The 21,522-nt window shown below is 35.7% G+C and overlaps 1 protein-coding gene across 14 annotated transcripts in view; it reads right to left on the bottom strand.

Moving 5' to 3' along the window:
• The window catches only part of LOC138696270 (serine/threonine-protein kinase MARK2-like), a 271,602-nt gene that overhangs the window by 100,095 nt on the left and 149,985 nt on the right, over positions 1 to 21,522 (bottom strand). For all 14 annotated transcript variants that reach the window (XM_069820963.1, XM_069820964.1, XM_069820966.1 and 11 more), the window contains 7 exons: positions 13,208 to 13,363; positions 12,806 to 12,859; positions 12,642 to 12,690; positions 11,782 to 11,918; positions 7,604 to 7,660; positions 5,963 to 6,098; positions 2,474 to 2,694 (listed from right to left, as the gene is read on the bottom strand). In XM_069820963.1, the coding sequence (XP_069677064.1) occupies positions 2,474 to 2,694; positions 5,963 to 6,098; positions 7,604 to 7,660; positions 11,782 to 11,918; positions 12,642 to 12,690; positions 12,806 to 12,859; positions 13,208 to 13,363 (810 nt within the window). The remainder of the gene's footprint in view (positions 1 to 2,473; positions 2,695 to 5,962; positions 6,099 to 7,603; positions 7,661 to 11,781; positions 11,919 to 12,641; positions 12,691 to 12,805; positions 12,860 to 13,207; positions 13,364 to 21,522) is intronic.

Here is a 21,522-nt window from a genome sequence, read left to right as displayed (position 1 = left end):
TAAAGTTAGGTAACAGTAGGTCCAAATATAGAAATAGCAATTCTCGCAAGACAAATACCAAATCATCTCTTGTTTTGAATTGCAATTATATTAGATCACAAGGATACTAGGCATCAAGGATACAAGAAAATACAGATGACTCAGCCTGAAGCTCCTGAAGGCCATTTCCTGGTGTACCTTTTGCCATTGGGAAAGCAATTGTCAGAGATTAATTCAGTTGGGAGTACATGTAAAGCCACAAAAGCTGCTGCCAATCAAAACACAAGGATTAAGGTGGCAGTGGGGATATTAATAGGCCACAAAATCAGGCTGGGAGCACACTAGATGAAACGGAACTTTTGGAGACAAAACAGTTTGCTCCAAACAAAACAAAAAATGTCTGCACCAAACAAAAACTATCTCAAGATGTCGCAATTTGTTCCAGGGTCTCATTCAGAAAGGGGTCGTAGCTAATATGTAGTGTAGTCTCCATAAAATGGCAGCTAAGAAAGAAGTGATTGCACTATTATCATATTATAGTTTGTGCCTATCATAGTTGCTAGACTCATTCAATCAACGAAAAAGAATATTATTCATTTCACAAACTCTCGATTAATTCCCTTTTGTGATGCTCTTTTGATAATTAATAGTACAGATGTTTCACTCTGTGGTGGCAGCTCTTCGTTGTCCTTGGTGAGGTGCAGTGTTAATTATTGTGTCTCAGAATCGGTAGACATAAGTCTCTGCACTGTATGTAATTGGGTGGTGAATAAGTTGACTTTCACCTGTCTTATTGTACAATTGAGAAAGTGTCTTATGTGTGAATAGATTACTTTTTGCTTAGGCATATAATCAATTTATATATTTGAGTGTATTGGCAATATTAGTTTAAGTTAGTAGATTTTCTTCATTTAGAAATATTCGTGATACATAGTTATAAGTTGGTGCAGTGCCTTGATTTGTTGAACATGCCATTTGTGCAAAATAAACTCAGTGGGAAAGTTTTACATTCACAATCGCGTGAAACAGTGAGTAATATACAAATTAAGAATGTTGGGAAGTGTGTAGCTGAGGCAAAGGTGTGTTGTAGAGGACAGTGAGGAGAATTAACAAAATAAAGGATACTGATGTCGGTGCTTCTACATCCTTTTCAACACCTTGCAAAAATCGACATAAACAATCTCCTAAATCTACAACAGATTATTTCAACGAATCAGTTGTATTCGTTCAGTCATAGTGTTCTACCAAAAGACAGGTCTTTCACTGCAAACCCAGCATTCTCCAGTCTTTCCTATTTTTTGCCTTCCTCTTAGTCTCCACATATCCATATATCTTAATGTTGTCTATCATCTGGTATCTTCTTTTGTCTATCATCTGATATCTTCTTCTACCACGAACTCTTCTCCCGTTCATCATTTCTTCCAGTGCATCCTTCAGAAGGCAGTTTCTTCTCAATTAGTGATCCAGCCAATTCCTTTTCCTCTTCCTGATCAGTTTCAGCAACATTCTTTCTTCGCCCACTCTTTCCAACACAGCTTCATTTCTTATTTTGTCTGTCCATTTCACACGCTCCATCCTTCTCCATATCCACATTTCAAATACTTCTAGTAGCTTCTCTTCCTTCGTCATAATGTCCATGTTTCTGCCCCATACAATGCTACACTCCACACAAAACACTTCATAAGTCTCTTCCTCAGTTCTTTCTCCAAAGGTCCGCAGAAGATGCTCCTTTTTCTGTTAAAAATTTCCTTTGGCATTCTTATCATTCTTTGACTTCTTGGCAGCAGCTCATGTTACTGCTTAACATTCTGTGTCAACGTTCTGCTCTCTAAAAACATGACTGATCAGCTTGATATGCCTGTTGCCAACAATGTTAACTTATGTTTTCTAGCCCTACAAGAACAGTAAGATACAACGAAACAGCAATGACCTACAGTACATGTCATTAGGACACTGCATGCTCATTCACTTTCTTCATACTACTGCAACTACTGCTGCTGCTACTCCTACTACTACTATTAGTTTACTAACTATAAGTCTTCTACTACTACTACTACTACTACTACTACTACTACTACTACTACTACTACCACCAGTTTTCTACTACAGATATTACTACTCTTCTACTGCTGTTACTACTAGTCTTCTACTACCCCCCACCACCACCACCACCACCACCACCACCGCACTATGGCCACCACCATCACCACTACTATACTATAGTCACCACCACTATTACTACCACTATCACCATTCCTCTACTACAGACACTGGCACCACCAACACTATTCTACTATGGCCGCCGCCGCCACCACCACAATCACCACTACTCTACTACAGCGGCCATCACCACCACCACTACTCTACTATGGAGGTGCTGTCACTGCCACCACCATCACTGCTACCATAATATACAGACTAAAAATTGTTTATGAAATTATTAGTTAAGATATTGTTAAAATCTATGAACTAAGACAAAATGAGAGACTGTTACCTCCAACGACGCCCTTTTGGCAGGGTTTAATACTAAGAATTTCTTGAGGAGATTTTCGCAGTCAGTTGACATGTAGAATGGTATCCGGTACTTTCCTCGCAGCACTCTTTCCCTGAGTTCCCTGAGTGTGGAGCCATCGAATGGCAACGAACCACTCACTAATGTGTACAGAATCACTCCTAGTGACCACACGTCCACTTCTGGGCCGTCATATTTTTTTCCTGCAACAGTGGCAATGTGCCCATTAATGAAAGGTACATGAATAAGTAATGACTAACATTCATTTTAACACACGAAACTGTGTTGCATTTCAATATAAGAAATCAATATTGACTCAACAAATTGCTCCTGAAACAGGCTGAAATGCAAAGAACTGCTTGAAGATAACAGATTATGTTTATGACTTACATTAATTTATTTCTTTTTATAATCAACCTTGTTTTCATACAATTTATACTTACATTATATGACTGCAATGAACTGTTCGTATCACATTAAGAACACTTCAACAGAAAACAAGGTTGATTATCTGTTACAATTAAGATAATCTTACAGGTTTCGTTTGCTATGAAATAATCTGAAATGTATACTGTACCGGAGTTTAATTATTATTGACTTCGAGCTTTCTTTTTCTACAAACTCACGATCAAAATCTCGTATTTCACAGAGTAATTTTGCTGCAATCATCCAGGTTGAAATACATTTTTCTGTTCTACTTATTCTTAACTGTAATTGCACCTCCGCTAGAATTTTCATAGCACTCATTTGTTTTAACCTCATGAATTCATATCAGATTCTTTTTACAAACCATGTCATTGTTGTTGTTTTACAACGGCTTGCTATTGAGATCCTTTAGCCCATTTTGCCGTTATTCAAGAACATACTACATAAATATTTATGATAATGGGTTACATCTTCACTGGATTTTTTTGTAGTATTTTCCCATTTTAACTCGAGTTTAAACTCGATTTCTTTTAAAAACTTGCTATCTATTTTTGTGATAGTGGATAAAAATACATCATCACATGGATGCAGGAGAAACTTAAATGTTATAAACCCTCCAACTTTTTCGGTTGGTTTCCAATGGTAAGTCAATAGACCTTGGCTGGCCCTATTTAGCTGATATCCATTCATTCATTTTCAATCTGTGCACTTCATATTAAAACATCAGTGGGTATTGTCACACAAAGAAGATTATGGACCAGTGGAATTTCAAATCAACACATTTTTTGTGAGGTTTTCAATGCTTTAACTGTGGTTTACTAGCAAAAATAAAGTTTGTAATGTTTCAGAACTATTTACTGATTTAATCTTCAGGGGCTACTTTTGTCATCTCACAAGTATCTCCCACTGTATTAGGTTCAGCTTCCCAATGCTATCATATATTCCCCGAAGATAAAATGGAGAATTGCTTTCCAAACATTGAAAACTTTCTATTCAACAATAAAACAGGATTGTAACTCCGAAAAATTACATCACTCCTTATTCATATACGACTAAAGTCTTGATGTAACAATGTAGTGAATACCAAGTTGTTGTAATACACTATCTGATAATGAAATTGTAGATACTATAACCAAAGGAAAAATTATATACACTTACTTCCTCAGTTAATAAAAAATAAATTATATATTTCTTCCAGATGTGGATGCAATCATAGCAAAATTCGCTTTAGACACATTTGTTTAAAACTCCAAACTTCAAACTATACCTATAACTACAAGGATAAAGAACGAAAAATTCAAATATTGTAACAAGAACAGACTGAAGCACACAGTAACAGAAACCATCTTAATGGGACTCCATATAAGACAGATTCATTCCGCGAAGTCAGTTAAACTCTCGAACATATAATCTGAATGCTCAGTACAAAATAATAATAATAATAATAATAATAATAATAATAATAATAATAATAATAATACTAAAAACTGTAACTCTAGTAATGAAAATGGTTTCATTTGCAGCTTAACCAAAATGTTGAACAGCATTAGAAATACACAGGAGACAAATAGTTTCCATGCTTTGAAAAAAAAAAAAATCCTAACTATAGCGAGAGCCTGAAATAGTAAGAATTAGTACTTATACGAAAGATCATTCATTTCCTAACATTCATTAAAATATCAAGCAGCTCTCAGACTCTAAATCACTACTGCATCACATTTAAAGGATAAAATTGCTTGCTCTGTATGGCTGGTGAATGCCTCAATGTTTAGCTTATTTTATCACTCCTATTCTTATTCTTCATGTATTTAGTAGTATTTATTTATTTAACCTGGTAGAGATAAGGCCATTAGGCCTTCTCTGCCCCTCTACCAGAGGATTACAACTATAATATGAACAATAAAATTACAATTAACATTACATTTACAATTACAATAAAAATTAAAGTACGACAAGATTACCTGATTAATGAAAGCTAGACATTTTATCATAGAAGTTAAGAACAAAGAATACTTTTGTATTTACTGAATTACAAATTAAACCTACAATAACAAAAATCTATAGTAATGAAATTACCGGATATTGAAATATTTTGTGATAGATTAAGAGAACTATTTACAAGAAACCATGTCTGAACGAGTCTCAATTACTGACCAAATGCCTAGTAAGTATGAGCTCTTATTGTGTATGTGCCAAGAAAAAGGGAATGGGGGAACGAAAGATGGAGATCACCATGTGAAACTGCTCAAAATTAGCTGTCAGTCTGGCTTTGACAGTCTACAGTAGCAAAAAGTAAGTGCAATTTATTACGTTGTGTTGTGTTTTGCAATGGTTACATATTCAGTATGTGAACGTGTACACATTTTGAAAACATACATGTGGAAAAGGAAATCGTGTGGCAGAACAAAGAAACACTTTAATTTTCCTGGCCATCCAGTTTCATGTTCAAAAGCAATACTAAATTTAGTGAATACTGGTTGCTTTATCAAACATGTTCTGTGAATGTGACGTGAATTAAGTATCACACCAAATGGGCAACATTTCCAGCAGCTACTGTGTGAAAGGTGAGTACCGGTACCGAATGTTAATCTAACATAATACATGTAAGTTTAATCCAACGAAGTGCTGTGAGTTCACATGTGCAAGCAGCAGGAGAGATCTGCCATTTGTCGGCAGACAGAGACACTGAGAAATTTCACTGGGACTCTACGCACAAATTGTTCAAAAGCAAACATTTTCAGAAATATAAAGATGTGTACATCTATGTGTAATTACCTACTTGTAGGTACTAAAGCATAAATTCCATGATCTATTCGAAAAAATGTTCAATGATTTCACATACAGTAAGTTCAATTACTATCCTAGTATCTATACAAGTATATATTAATATTTCTCAATAGCAAACAAAGCATTCTTACAATGTTATAATACCGTCCTCATTATTTAGACAATGAAAAGCAGAAGTTTTCAAGCAAGTATTTGAAATTTAAGTATTCATTTTCTACAGACAATAGACAAATGTAATACTTCAAACAATACTCGTACCTTGAAATAATTCAGGTGCAGCATATGGCGGGCTGCCACAGAATGTGTCCAATTTGTTTCCAGGTGTGAACTCATTGCTGAATCCAAAATCCGCTATTTTTATATTCATTTCACTATCCAGCAGCAGATTCTCAGCCTGCAACACAGTAGAGCTTGTACACAATGCAGGGAAGATCAAAGTGTCAACATGCTTTTAGCCCTCTAATGGTTAAACGGTCATTTGCCTCTGATATGGTTCATGAATGTGAGGCCAGCAGTCAGGTCAATAGGTCAGTTGGTCTGTCAGTCTGTTTGTCTTGGCCCTCCTTGGGCTGTCACATCATGAATTTAAAATAATTTAATATATGAGATATACAATACATTTTTAATATAAAACGTTGGATCTCATTAATATACAGTGTGATCAGTTTTGCTTTCCGTCAGAGTGTTTTGCCTATGGGCGAGCGTCCCATTTGTTAGCCAGGTCTCTGTGATCAGTGAGAGGGTAAAACAATAAAACAAACCAACAATACACAAACAAATTTAAGAGGCTCATTACTTCCAAATGATCAAGGGGAGTCCAGTGGTTCAGGGCTACAATACGAGCTTTCGCTCACCCACAACAAACAACCCATTTAAATCCACGATTCAGGGGTAACGGCTTCGAAGCTGGGTACCTGGTTCTAATGAAGTGCACTGGTAGCAACATAAAACATAGGGGCATAAGATAGTCACTCTGCCTGCCATTATAAATTCATCACTTCAATTAAAGTCCCCAATTAAAAAAAAATTAAAAACTCAAATGGTCAAATGAGGTGTTGAAACTGTCCGCCTCATTCACCACACATTTTTCGCATCTTTTTAGGAAATATTCATCACATTTTCCAGAATCCACTCACAAAATGTGCGTCTATGTATGGGGTCACCTAGCTGAAGTGCATGTGTCACAGTTATTTTATACGGCTTGAAGTGCAATAATTTAGTAGCCTTTTGCAAAGACTATATGAAAGTCCCATTTGTTGTGCAAGATGACAAAGAGATTTTCTAGAAGAATTTTCTAAACAATTACGAATGTCATGTAGTCTTTCTTCGGCAAGAAACGTACACTGCTTTTTTGGTTTCTTAGGCTGGACACTTCCAGTTTCCTGAAATTTATGATAAAGATTATGGACTGTTTTACAATCTGGAGCGTCTATGCCCGGAAATCTTTCTTGAAACCGTCTTCGAACTTCACGAGCTAAGTTAACACATATGAATCGTAAATAAAGATACACTATGCCTTTGTAAACTCACAAGGCATAGTACACTTTATGTATACTGTCGAATTAAAAAACCAACAACACAATACACACCTGAGAACAGCTATGCTGTGACAATCAGCAAGATCAACAAGTAAACAAGCAGGCTTTCTACTCCCTCCAGTGCACGGCAAACGAGTTAGGGCTCGCTCATAGGAAAAACCCCATGCTGCGGGGGAAAGCATGACTGATCACACTATACTACATATGTAACTGTGAAATATCATATGCTTTACGAATTCTTTATCCAGAACCACTGTGCCCTAAGACGCAACAGGTAATTGCAAAATTGCAGGAGCATATACATCTTAATAAATACGCTACATTAGCTTGATAAGTTTCAGTTCTGGGGCTATGAACCTACCTTCAAGTCTCGATGAATTATTTTCTTTTGATGGCAATATTGTACTGCAGAAACAATCTGGAAAATAAATTTCAATAAGTGCATTAGAAATACTCAGTGCATAACGACACACAATACTCAATAATGTTAACTGTAAACTAATCCTTTGGACACACAAATTCGTGGTAACTGTTATCTTTGACTACTTTCTTTCTTGATAATCTTGAAGAAGAAGATCACAGTGACTCTGACTCATATGTGTCTAATATTTTCGAACTAATGGGCCAATTCTAATAACAGAGTTCAGTTATTATTTACTGCCACAGATATTTAACTAATACACAACGAAAGACAATTCAATAAATACCATAACTGTGTGTTGGAAGTACTGAAAATCATAGATAAGTTTCTACTGAACCTCTTTTCAGGAGAAGGGGGAATTGATATTACAGAAACCAAACAAAAATTAATGAATTGAAGAGTTACTTCTTTCTACAATTTAGTAGTTGTACTTAGTAAAATAATATGCATAGTGTTCTCTTCAAACCACTCACATTTTAATTAATCATTGTTAATAGGTTACAAAATAGATTGTAAACGCCACTGGAAGGGAAAGAAACTCAAGAAATTTAATTTCACGAATATGAAGTTGATTTCTTGCTCACTAGGGTCACATGAAACAAAATCGCAACTCCACAGCAGTGCGCACTATCAGTAGTGTGATATGCAGAGAAAAAATCAATAATTTCAGTGCAAAGAAATTACTGTCGAAAGTATAGAGGAGATGCACCTAATGGGGAAACAATTAAAGCAGAGTTTGGGAAGTTTCTAACGATTGGAAATGTTCTAAAACAATCTGGGGGAGTTCGTCGACAGGTTTCTGAAGAGAAAATGGAAGAAATTAAAGCAGAATTTCAGACAAGTCCAAAGTAAATCAATCTGCCATAAAAAAAACTCCATTTGCCTCATAAACTGCTTTATTTGTATTCTTTACAAAGTGTAAATTGTTCAACAACTGAAGCCAGATGACAAACAGCGATGACAGGAATTTACTATTGGAATACTGGATTAAATCAACAGGAGCACTCAATTTCTTGGAAACATCTTGTTTTCAGACAAAATCACATTTCATCTATTAGGGTGTATCAATCAGCATAAGGTAAGGATCTGGGGAATACAAAAACCACACATCTACAGAGAACATGTTTGAGATAGTCCAAAATTAAATGCTTGATGTGGCCTATGAATGACAAGATTACAAGATTATCAGTCTTTGTTCCCCCTCTCCCAGTGAAGCCACAGTAACTGGCCTGTGTAAGATATGTTGGAGTAGTTCCTGTATTCCCAGGTAGCCGATTTGCGACCTAACATCATCTTCCAACAGGACACAACTTTCTCACATTCGTGTTTGAAGGTTCGGAGGTTCCTCAGTGCAACTTTCCAAGATTGCTGGATTGGACATGGAAAACCAAAATGGTGACCACCACATTCACCAGACCTCACTCCACTGCACCTCTTCGTCTGGTGTTATGTGAAAGACCATGTGTTCATGACTCCAATAAATGACTTCCAAGATTTACGAGCATGTATCCGTGAAACAACTGCTATTGTATCAATGGACGTGTCTATGGAGAATGTGTGTATGTGGAGAATGTGCTGTATGATGTTCGTTCTACCAATAGTGTACTTTTAGAGATTTATGTATTCATTAATGAATCAAACATTTTTGAGTTGCTCTTACAACTCCTGTAGTTTCATTTTCCTACCATTCATACTCTATGCTCTAGGATCTGATGAAATGTAGAAGATTTGAACAGACCACAGTGAACTTAAAGATTATAAATGTGTGTATATTCTACGCTCGTAGCATTTACGTAAAATTGATATACTACATCAAGTATGAAAACAAAACTTGATTATGAGCAATTTTAAAACCATAAACAACTTTTGTTAGGAAAGGCCCCAAATTCTGAAATAATAATACTGTGTGACACAGAAGTCAGTTGACACATGGGAAACATTACTAACTGTAAAACAAATAATTATTGTACAAAGTAACAATGATGTGTTCACATCAAGATGTCCATAATCTGAGTAACCTTTTCCACTTGTACAAGATTTTCCAAGTTCCAGTTATAACATACTGCACATGCTGGAAAATTCAGGTGGCCCAAATTTTGTTTCTGCGTCTGTACTGTTGGGTTGGCAGTATATATTCCCCTTTTGTACCACCAGAATTCTCCGCCTTTTGTTTCCTTATCAGTTTCTGTGGAATACATAATACAGTACATAAATCGAAGTAGGCCATGGTACGGTAAACAACAATGCTAGTTAGTGTTTTGTTTCGTTTACTGTTTGGAGCTATTGAGTTATTATTTTGAGTTGAGTAAGAGTTGAAGACAACATTATTGTTTACTGTTTTCAGTTGTGATATTGATATGCATTGAAAGTTGGAGAGATCGTGGTGACTCCTGAACAGTGAGTGGAGCTAGTACTACTCTGTGGGGGCTATCACAAGATAGCAAGAGAAGCCGCAGACGAGTTTCGTCGTCGTCATCCTGAAATTCCAAAACAATCATACTAAAATGTAGCCAAATTATTGCATAAATTTAAAACGACTTTAGTGTACTCGACAAAAAATTAATTGGTCATCCCAAACCTGCTACTGAAAGACAGCATACAATAGACGTGATTACAAAAATGAAGGCCAGCCCTAAAAGGTCAGTGCGCTATGTGGCTCGAGAAAGTGGTATCAGTAGAGAATCTGTGCACAGAATATTGCAATCTGCACGTTTTCACCCATACAAATTACTGCATTTATGCACAATGCAAGAAGAGGTTCACTCAAGAGGTGAACATACTGCAACCAGATCACACAGTATTCATATACTGATCGATCCTTCTTTCAGCATGTTCAGTTCAGTGACGAATGCTTATTCATTCTGGATGGGCACGCTCATACACAAAATGCACGATACTGGTCCAAAGAAAACCTAAGATGAATGAGTGAAGCTAATTAACAACCCTGGTGCTCCAAAAGTTACAGTGTAGTGTGGAATACTAGGTGATATGGTTGTGGGACCATATTTATTTGATGGAAATGTAAACCAACAGACATATCATTGGCTTAGAGTGTAAACCTGCTAACTGCCAAAGAGAAAATTTTACAAGAGAAGCAAAAAAGTAAGTTTAAATTAACTCTGAAACTTTAGGATCAAATCCAAAGTACAAGTGGCATTTGCACCTGTACTTTCGATTTGGTCCTAAAGTTCCAGAGTTAATTTAAACTCAGTTTTTTGCTTCCCTTGTAAAATTTTCTTCTGGAGGTTAGCAGGTTTACACCATAAGCTGACGATATGGGGAACTGCTGGACAGCACTGTAATGAAGTTTCTGTATGATTTGCTACTGAACAAATGAATAAGAATGTGATTTCAACAAACTAAATGAGATGGTCGTTGTACACTGAGTTGGACAAAGCGGATCTCAGTCATGGTCTCCATGAACACTACGCCTCACACCCCTTGATTTCTTTCTATGGGGATTTGTGAAACAGTACATTTTTCAGACAGAGTCTACATCTATAGATGACTTGAAACAAAGAATCACTCATGTTATCCAGGAGATCTTACCTGCAACACTTTTAAGCATGACAGAAGAATGTCAGAATCGAGTGAGGCACCATCTTCAAGTAAATGGAACACATTTTGATCATATGCGGTAGAACATACTGTATACAATTGTATTTGCAATTAGAGTAATGTTTTCCATTTGTCAACTGACTTCTGTGTCACATGGTACTGCAAGACACAGATAATGTCTACATTCAATGTTACTCTGAAAAACAACCCTTGAAAAGAAAGAAATATTTAGGTACCATATAAAGTTATACTTGAGTATTACTCGAAAACTGAACCTAAATATTGTTCTAAAATGCTGACACTAAACATTGCCACAGAAACATTGAGCCTGATTACTTGGAACCCATTCTACTCCAAATACTCAAATTACTGAAAAGTTGTTAGGTACAGATGAGCTAGTGAAATTTGGTATATTGAAGCTAATGCATAGTTCCGAACTTTATAGTTCATTACATGTCAAGAAAACTAACATGAGGACTATGAAAAGTATATACTATACAAAAGAATATTTTGATCTTTTATTTTACTTCTGTGGAAGTCTTGTGTTAAGTTGCACTCACTTGTCTGAACTTGGCTCTTGCTTCCTTCTCCTTCATCCGACCATGTAGCACCAAGTAGTCAAAGACTTCACCACCGCTAGCATACTCCATCACTAAGTACAGTGTTTTCTCTGTCTCAATCACTTGAAACAGCTTCACTGCATAACAAACAAATTATACGTAACTCTCACAAAAATTGTTAGTGCACATATGTATATATAACTTATGTATACATATACAGTATATGTTTAGAAGATCGCGCAATATTCTAGGAACTGATATCATTGTGAAGAAAAAAGTTAATATATACATGTGTCCGATTTTGAATAGTTCTAGAAATAATCACGGTTCTTTCTTCCATAACATAGAACTTCGCTTGAGAATTATACTGCAGTGTAAATAACTCACTGCTAGGAAGAATGGACAGAGTAATCAATAAAAATTCACAATAAACTGCAAATCGGATCCACTGTTAACAATAATTTTGTTAGATGTATTACTAGTACACATACTATATTGACGCACATAGTTCACACTCGCGGTACTACGTGCATTGTTGTGGAAGGTGGAATCATTGGAAACCAACTTTAATACCTACACATAAGTTATTCCTGGTGAGTAATAATGTGAATGTACATCCAGCACCATTTTCTCTACATATTTAAATGCATATACCTTCATAACTTCTATGTTCATGTTCAACTTTCAGGAGGCTGTAACTTAATTAAAAAAATATGACATACATTTATTTATATGAACTTTTTTCAACAAAATTGTACCACAAATCATTTTCTAGAGTATTGCACAATCTTCGTGAATCGTCCAGTATATATAGAAGTTATAGATTTCCATTCCTGAACAATCTTGCGACATGTCCTCACCTATGTTTGGATGGTCTAGCATCTTCATTATCCTAACTTCCCTAAAAAGCTGTAACAATAAGAAGAAAAGCATAAGAATAAAAAACAACTATTACTTCGTACACAGTACCATGGTATGGACAAGCTAAGATATGAAATTTAAGGGTATTTGTTCAATGCCTTACCTTTTGTAGACTGCCTGGATTTAATTGCGTTTTGTCTATTATTTTGATTGCTACCTGAAAAGTAAACATAATTAAATTAACAATGTTCAGATCGCAAAATCAATCACCACCATCTTTAACCGTACTATTAATCAAAGTATTAACAAACTGTTACGAAATCAGAGTGAATATATGAAAGCAAGATGGTATCTGTTAAGTGCTGCTATAATCAATTAATATGATTTTGATGCAGCAACGAAATGCACATCACTAAAAATAAATTAAATCATAGATCTCAAGCTATCCAACTAATAATTTGTTTACCCTTTATCACTCCCTGAAGGGAATGAGGAAAGAAAAAATGTGATCTATTGAGAGGAAGATCTAAGCCAAAACATAATAAGCCAGTGCAATGCAACTCACCTCTTTCCCCGTGGGCACATGTTTGGCAAGCTTCACCTTGGCAAAGTTGCCTTTCCCAATAGTCTTGAGCAGCTTGTACTTGCCGATATGAGGCTCATCCGAGGTCCGACTCCGTGAAGATGATACCCGTCCAGTGGATGAGGCACTCTCACCCCCCTGTAGAGAATATAAATGTTCTATTGAAATCAATTTAGAATCGTATCAACATCTCACAAACATCTTTTGCATTGGTGTCTCATGTTATTTATTGTTAATCAATCTAGTGGAGTTAAGGCCATCAGGCATTCTTTACCACATCACATCATGTTTAATAATTTGTTTCTTCCTTAGTGACTTAAGAAGAACTTTGTGTCTATGTTCGAAATTTCCTATTACCACATTTTCTAAAACATATTTTTGGAGGTTGGGAGGCTTCAATTGGATAGTAAGATCCCTGTTTTGAAAACTTTCTTCCTCCACCAAAGTACATTCTTTGAGGCTGTTTGTAACCAGTTTCCTTGATATATGATCTTTTCACTGTTCCATACTTAAATAGTCAGCAACAACTCCAGAAATATTCTTGAGTCCCTGACTACTTGATCTGGTGGAATGTTACCATTAGAATCTCATGAAAATGGATGTTAAATGATGATGATGATGATGATACAGTGCAATAGTTTTCCTTTACTTTCTGCATTATTCATAAGAATTATAGTTAAATTATGGAATAAATGCTACAGAATTGGGAGTAACACAATAAAAGAGCCTGCCATTAACACAAGTCTTTGTTCAGTACAAATTCTACTTGGACTTGCCACGATTTGAGCTCAGGTCTCCAGTATGGAAAGTTTAATATTCTAGTCACCTAAAGATGCGCACAATGTCAGTACAATTTCCTTGAATTTGTTCATTTTCAAGATATTAAAATGTTTTTTTTTTCTCTCCTCTAAAATTATATATAGAGATTGCTGTTCAACATCATAGGATATGTTGATAAAATATTAAATTGTGAACAATTTAAATTATTCAGTCTTGAAAACATTTTTTAGTTAATCCATTAGAATGATATAGAACCAGACAGAATATATTCCTTCATATTTCATTTTTTGAAACTGCAGAGATGGCAATCATTTCTGTAATAGTCATAATACAGAATGTCCGAAAAGTCCTGCATCATAGCCCAAATGGTAAAATACCTGTGTTGTTCTTGTTTTGTTGCAGTGAATGATGCTTTTGCAGGAGAAACGGATGGAAATAATACTGTTATGTGGGTGTGAAGGTTACTAACACGAGACATTAGCGACGAGTTTAATAGCCTTCAATCTGAATGACAACCAGCATCCCAAACCATTGTGGGAAGATTACTTGAGAAATTCAAGGGAATGGGTTCTGTTGCAGATTTTTCCCAGTTGGGAAGGCCACACAATAACGAAGAGGTTCAAGATATGGTGATCGCCAAATTCTATGCCATCCAAAACAGTCAATCTGGCAAACCAGTCAGGAACTAAATGTTCCCTGGTCCACCATCCATTATATCCTGAAGGAAAAATTCCACGCATTCAAACTGTAACTTCTGCAACACTTATCAGATGACGATCCTGATCACAGGGTGGAAATGTGTTGTTGATTCTTGGATAGGATTGATGACGAGTCAGCCTTCCTTTCCAGCGTGATGTTTTTCAGTGAGGCAAATTTTTATGTGAAAAGGGGAGTCAACAAACAGAACCTGCACTAATGGTCACAAGAGAAACCTCCCAATGGCACAATCCTTCTGCAGAGCAGTGGTCCATGTGCATTGTAGCGTGGCATCTAGGAGGATTGTATCATTGGCCCATATTTTTTAAGGAAATGTGAATGATGAAAATTATCTGGAAATACTGGGAAATTGGCTGATATCGACATCGGACATCAACGGAGAGCATCCTGCATGGTTCATGCAAAACTATGCTCCACCACACTATGCCACAGCTGTGAGAGACTAGCTGGATGACATGTTTCCTGAATTCTGGCCCAATCCCCATGGTCCTAGGATTTGAATCTGCTGGACATTGCATTCTGGGAGTATTTGAAGTCCCGGGTGTACAGCGTGAACATTCACGATGTGTATGTGCACCAAAGTTGAGAATGAATGCCATGCAATAGCAGCATATTATATGCCCCTCAACAACCTCCAAATGCGCCCACAGAACTGTATGGAACAGGACGGAAAACATATCAAACACATGCTGTGAATTGGTCCACAGTGCGGGCTTTTTAGACACCCTATATATTTTAAAACATCTAACGACTTCATAGTATGTGTCGAAACGAACCACCTGGTCTGAGAAAGATGATGATAATGACGGTGGTAATTTGAAATTGGCATTTATTTATATACACAGATCTTGAATCTTGAAAAAAAGATTTTCCTCACATCCTGACCTGACTGGTCTCACTCTGTGATCCAGGCTATCATATAGGCCGAAAGACTTGAAAAAGACATTGGGGAGTATAAACAAGACCGCTGAGCACAACCAAATGGTTCCTCTGAAGATGAGGATATTGATACCCGAGTCTCAAAAATGAAGTTGAGATTAAACAACACATCGATTTTATAAAAAAAAAAAATGACAATATGAAATTTCTAACATATGAGGTATGTGGGTGAAAATGTGCAACTAGCCACAAAAAAAAAAAAAAAAAAAAAAAAAAAAAAGACTAATTTGTAATAATATCAACGTAAGAGTTGTACTTTATTATATTACCGTATAATATAAATATTTTTCTTCACGAAATAACTTGCTTCTTTATTGTTAATCCGGACTTTTAATCAGGGCAACACTGCCCTAATTTGTCCGGATTACTGAGTTGAGACATAAGTGTAATTCTGAGGAATGTGCATTGAATGTTTACGAATTCTTTAAATGTAACAGAAACAGACTCCATGACGGCTAGAGTTTCTTGTTGTTTAACGGAAACTTTGTATTATTGCAAAGAATCTTGCGAACTTTACTAAACTTGAGCACGAGAACCACCCCACAAGTATTGTAAATAGAGGTGGACCTATTACTGTAAAAATATGTGTCAGTATCATTTTTAAAGTGGCGTTGTGCACCATTACTTTTGCAATGCGAGTCATTGTACGCCATGAAGCGGTATTTCGCGTTTTTGTTACTTCTCAAGACCGCTGAGCTGTGTACATCCACATAACACACCACTGCACTGCATAGAAGAATGCGTCCCGTTACTCGCGCGAGCGTCTGGGAGCATGCGCAACATTAAACAGGTGGTTGGTGGCAGGTGAAGAGCAGACTCGATTCAATCCTTGAAGCTATGGTGCAATCGTGATCCAGCGGAAGAATGAAGAGATCGCTGTCAAATCATTCAGTTAGCATTCTCATACGAAGTACACAGAAAAGGTGGTTTTGGTCATGCCATCTGCCTTAGAGATTTCTCCAAACTAATGAATGTATTTTGATGGTATTAAATGCTTACGTACAAATGAACTTACCCCGGGACAATGAACATGACATATAGTAATTTGGAGCAAAAGAAGTACAATGAAATTTAGTTCAAACCAAATTTGATTATTTTCGTGACTTTCTTTTATTGTGTAGAATAAACTGAAAAAATAAAAAATAAACGTTACAGTCCGTCTTGAACAAAAAATTATTTCCTATGAAAAATTACATGAATTGGTCAGTATTACAAGGGACTAAGTGACATTTTTTTTTTGTAAATGTGAGTCATACATTGTTTCTTAATTTTCAAGACAGACCTATCAAATTGGTAATGAAAGAAACTACCTACAGTAACTGTGTAGGGAGTATGCAAATCTGGCTTTCAGGTAGAAGCTCCCTGTAAAGCAGGTTTGAATAATTTCAAGGAAAAATTGTTCCGGGGCCGGGTATCGATCCCGAGACCCTTCGCTTAGCGCGCGAACGCTCTACCGACTGAGCTACCCCAAGAACTATACACGACACCGTCACCTGCTTTACAGGGAGCTTCTACCTGAAAGCCAGATTTGCATAATACATTCGTTACTGGAGGTACGTTAACAGAAAGCCACAATTTAAGTCACACAGCATTTGTGTGCACTCATAGTTGAGTTCTGACGTCTTGTCAGCTCATGTGAGTTGTGTGGATATAAAAGGAAAAATTGTGTAGGAAGTAGTTTACAACCTCTTCTTTAGAGTTGGTGAAGAAAGGAACTAACTGTTGCACTTCCGTTCAATTCCAAAAGTTGCAACACCTAACTTGACGACATTGGCTGCATTTATGTGATGAACATGTATCTGCAAGAAGTAAATCTTAGCACTCTTTCAGAATGTTAGCTTTTCAAGGTTTGTTTGAAATTATTCAGGAAAATAATAGTTTGTATGGATTCTGAAGAAGCAAAAGATCAGCTAGACTTTTTTTGGTAAAGGTACAGGCTAATATTCAAATCGCTTAGAAGTTTGTAGAGAAGCTTTTATAAACTTTACTATATACCACAGAAAATGGTTTTCACTTTTGGTCTCAGACTGTAGTCCAAAAGACGGCAGAGGTTACAACAAAATGTCTCGTGCAGTTTCAGGTGATATCTGTAAGGATATGACATAGGTTCTTTCCCAATTAAAACTTCACTTTTTGCACTCTGAATTAAATTATTATTTCAGAGGTTGCAATTTAATTTGATGCTTGCAAAAATAAGAATAAACTAATCTTAGGTGTCAATTTATTGCCTGATACTTTCATGTAGAATTGAAAGGAATTAAGTACAATTCATTCATTTATGACTGTAATGACGATAACGTCTAATCTGTTTAGCATTATGTCCAGTTATTATTTCTTAAATTTAAATTTATGCAATAATAAAAATAAATTAACCTGCGCCAATTTATTGTATGACACTTTCATACAGAATTGAAAGAAACTAATTACATAATGCATTCATTTATTTCTCTAACTGCAATAAAATACAACATTATAATTCATATTCAATTTTTAACATCAATGATCCATTGTTCACCAGTCTGAAAAATAAAATAAATGTAAACATACATTAAAAAATGTATCCTTCCGAAACATTTTTTAAATTTACCGAAAACCACACAAAGTGTAGTTAGTTCCTTTCACGACTAACCAGTTCACATATACATTATTTCCACGTTTCCTTGCGGTAACATGCTATGCTCTAATCGCCCCTAGCATAGAAGACAATACTATACCAGAAAGGGTAAGGATTAGCTATCACTCTATATGTGGGCGAATTTCCACAGACGCAGTTAATTTTATTTTACAACTTTCTCATTTATAGTACTCCTGATCATTGAAATGAATAGAATATGTTTAGAGTCTTATAAACAATATATTTTCAATATCTTATCGCTCTAAAATACCCATTTACGTAAACATAAAACTACAGAGTTGGGCAGATAAAACCGGCCCCATCTCATGTCATATGATTTGGAAAATAAATTATGTAGGATATTGTTTTCTTTTCTTTCTTTTTTCTTGAAAATGTAATTATGTTGGCTATACTGTATCTTCCGCGTGTTTTGTGTCATTGTTGTTGCGCCATTGTTGCTTATAATCTCTTCTGGTTGCTGTTTAAAAGTCAGACGTTCTAAACACATGTAAAGAGTTGTTTTTTAAATAAGCATGACTTATTCAATACCAGAGCGAATATTCATTGTGGAGGCGTACGTACAGACCAGCTCTATTAAGGAAACACAACAATTATTCAGAGACAAATATCCGCTTCGCTCAGTACCAGCGAAAAGCAGCATTCAAGATTTGGTGCGAAAATGGCGTACGACTGGATCCATCAAAAATGGAACAGGAATGGGATGTAACAAAATGGAATGTAACAAGGAACAGAATTCCTTCTGTCCGGACTCCTCAACTTACGGCGCGAATTAATGAATTTATCACCCATGAGGAATTGACACGTGTATTCATTCATGAACCTGTTAAAACGTGCACAGAAGTGTCTAGATGCAGATGGAGGGCACTTCCAACATTTATTATGAAGGTAAATGCATTTTATTTTCATTCCATTTGAAGTTTGTTTCAAATCATTAGTACCTATCAATGTCATAACAAGGGCTGGTTTTATCTGCCCTACCCTGTATTATACATTACTACAATATGGGTATAAGAAAAACTCGTGAATCTAAGTCGTATAATTTAAGAAAAAAACACATCTGCATACAATGTACTTGTATCACATTATGAAGAACGTCTTTTCTGTGCAATTCAGAACACGAAAGTTTGTATTATTTGAGTTCACAGTACATGATTTCACGTATGTATATCTTTTTGAAGAACAGTACAAGAAAATAAATATTGTAGTACCGTTAGCAATATATTTCTTTCTTTCAATTGAAATTATTTTAATGTATGTTAAAATAATGTGAGGCTTGTGAAATGCAAAGTAAAATAAGTGGTTCCACATGTCATTGGCATTTATTACTTACTATGTAAAAGATGTAATGAGAAAGTATGTGCAATTTACACGACACTGATTTTTTGCGAGAAACTATTAGCACGTCCTGACGTCAGATGCGTTGCATTCACTGTATAAATATTTGGTTGTTCGTATGTCTCTTCTCATTGCCACTCTCATTTCTCTTTTCAGACTTTTGCAATAGTCTGATTACCTGCCAACCCCCTCCTCTTTTTTTTTTTTTTTCTTTGAAGCGCGTCAATCTTTCCTTGTTCAGAGTCCTTCGTAAGATTTTTTTATAAGTTCCTCGAGAAAGTTCTCCCTCGTCGTTCACTGTCTCTACGAATTACAATTCTTAGTTGCCCCATATAGCGCACTATTAGCCGTACTGCTAGAGCGTAGGCTTTCCACGCTGGTAACTTGGGATTGAATCCCAGTGAATTCAAGTGGAATTTGTGAACAAATGTTGGTGGTATGTTTTCGCGAGGTGCTCCCGTTTGGCCTACCGGTATTCCACCATTGCTCATTAATCATCATGCGGTCTTATGTAGATTGCCTCCTACTGTGCAACGATGCTCCGATGCGTCACTTCTAGAGGGGACACTTGGGTGTTGTTACAAGTGTCACGCCATAAGAAAAGGTGTCCCTACTACTCTTGCTTATGTACCAAAAATATGTTCAAATATCTTCGATTGAATTCTTCTACAAATTAATTAAATACAAAAATTGTTTTTTACTCCATTTTCGCTCAAATTCTTTTAAATGCATTCTCCCATAAAATTCCTGAATAATTATATTGACTATTACACTTTTACTATTGTACTTTTGATCAATAAAACGGTACGAAAGCACGTGTTTCAACCACTCATGGCTGTTTATCGCTACAATTTTATCACTTCCCTAGCATTTGTTTCGTTTGCCAATTTTTAAAACTGCAAATGCTTTACCGTACTATAAAACATGCTTTGCGATCGTCATTTATATACCGCATAGATAGTCAACTGAAAATGGTGGCTCCATTCAAACGTTTTGGTGAAGCTAACATTAGTGAAATAGAATTTTATAAAAAAAAAATAGTAAGTCAATTAATGCCTATTTTATTGTATTAGAGTACTTTATTTTTTCTAATCTTTATATACTTTCTTCTGTTTTATTACCTCCCTAACATTTGTTTCTTTCTTTGCCACATGTCAAACTGCAAATTCTTTTCGTTGCTATAAAACATGCTTTGCGATCGTCATTTGTTTACCGCATAGTTAACTGAAAATGGTGGCTTCGTTCAAATTTTTTGGTGAAGCTAACATTAGTGAAATAGAATTTTAGTAAGTCAATTTTTTTATTGTATTAAAGTACTTTATTTCTTCTAATATTTATATACTGTACTTTCTTCTCATCGTGTAATAGTCTGTTAAATCCCACTCGAGTTTGGTTTTCTCTAGACAAATTAAAATCTCTAGTGAGATTACTGTTGATAAACTAATTACGGTATTCTTTGTCTAGTGAAAGCTGCCTCAAATCGCCAACTATTTTAGGATAATTTATTACAATTATAACTCTTTCACGTAATAATTAAGTAAAATTACGTTTAATGACAGTTTTCACATCAGTAAACACACATTCACGTGACAAATATATGAAACCAAAACGTAGGAAATATAAAGACTTCTTTGTTTGTTCCAGTCGTATCCTCTCTTTGGGTAATCATGATCATGATCATAAATTGTAGTGAAATATGCTATCGTGTGTGTATGTGTGTGTGTGTGTGCACATACACGAGATATTTTCTTTTCTTCTATTGGTTCATCCTCAACAGCCACATGAGAAATGGAATATTATGTTGATAAGTGCATCAATGACAATCTTAGAATTTCCTTCATCTTAAATGCACGTAAATGGCATCGTAACGTGCATCTCAATGAAATATTGT

Source organism: Periplaneta americana, chromosome 3 (genome assembly GCF_040183065.1).
Source record: "Periplaneta americana isolate PAMFEO1 chromosome 3, P.americana_PAMFEO1_priV1, whole genome shotgun sequence".
Taxonomy (NCBI): Eukaryota; Metazoa; Arthropoda; class Insecta; order Blattodea; family Blattidae; genus Periplaneta; species Periplaneta americana.
The sequence above is the reverse complement of the archived record's forward strand: the minus strand, read 5'-3'. Positions and strand labels throughout refer to the sequence as shown.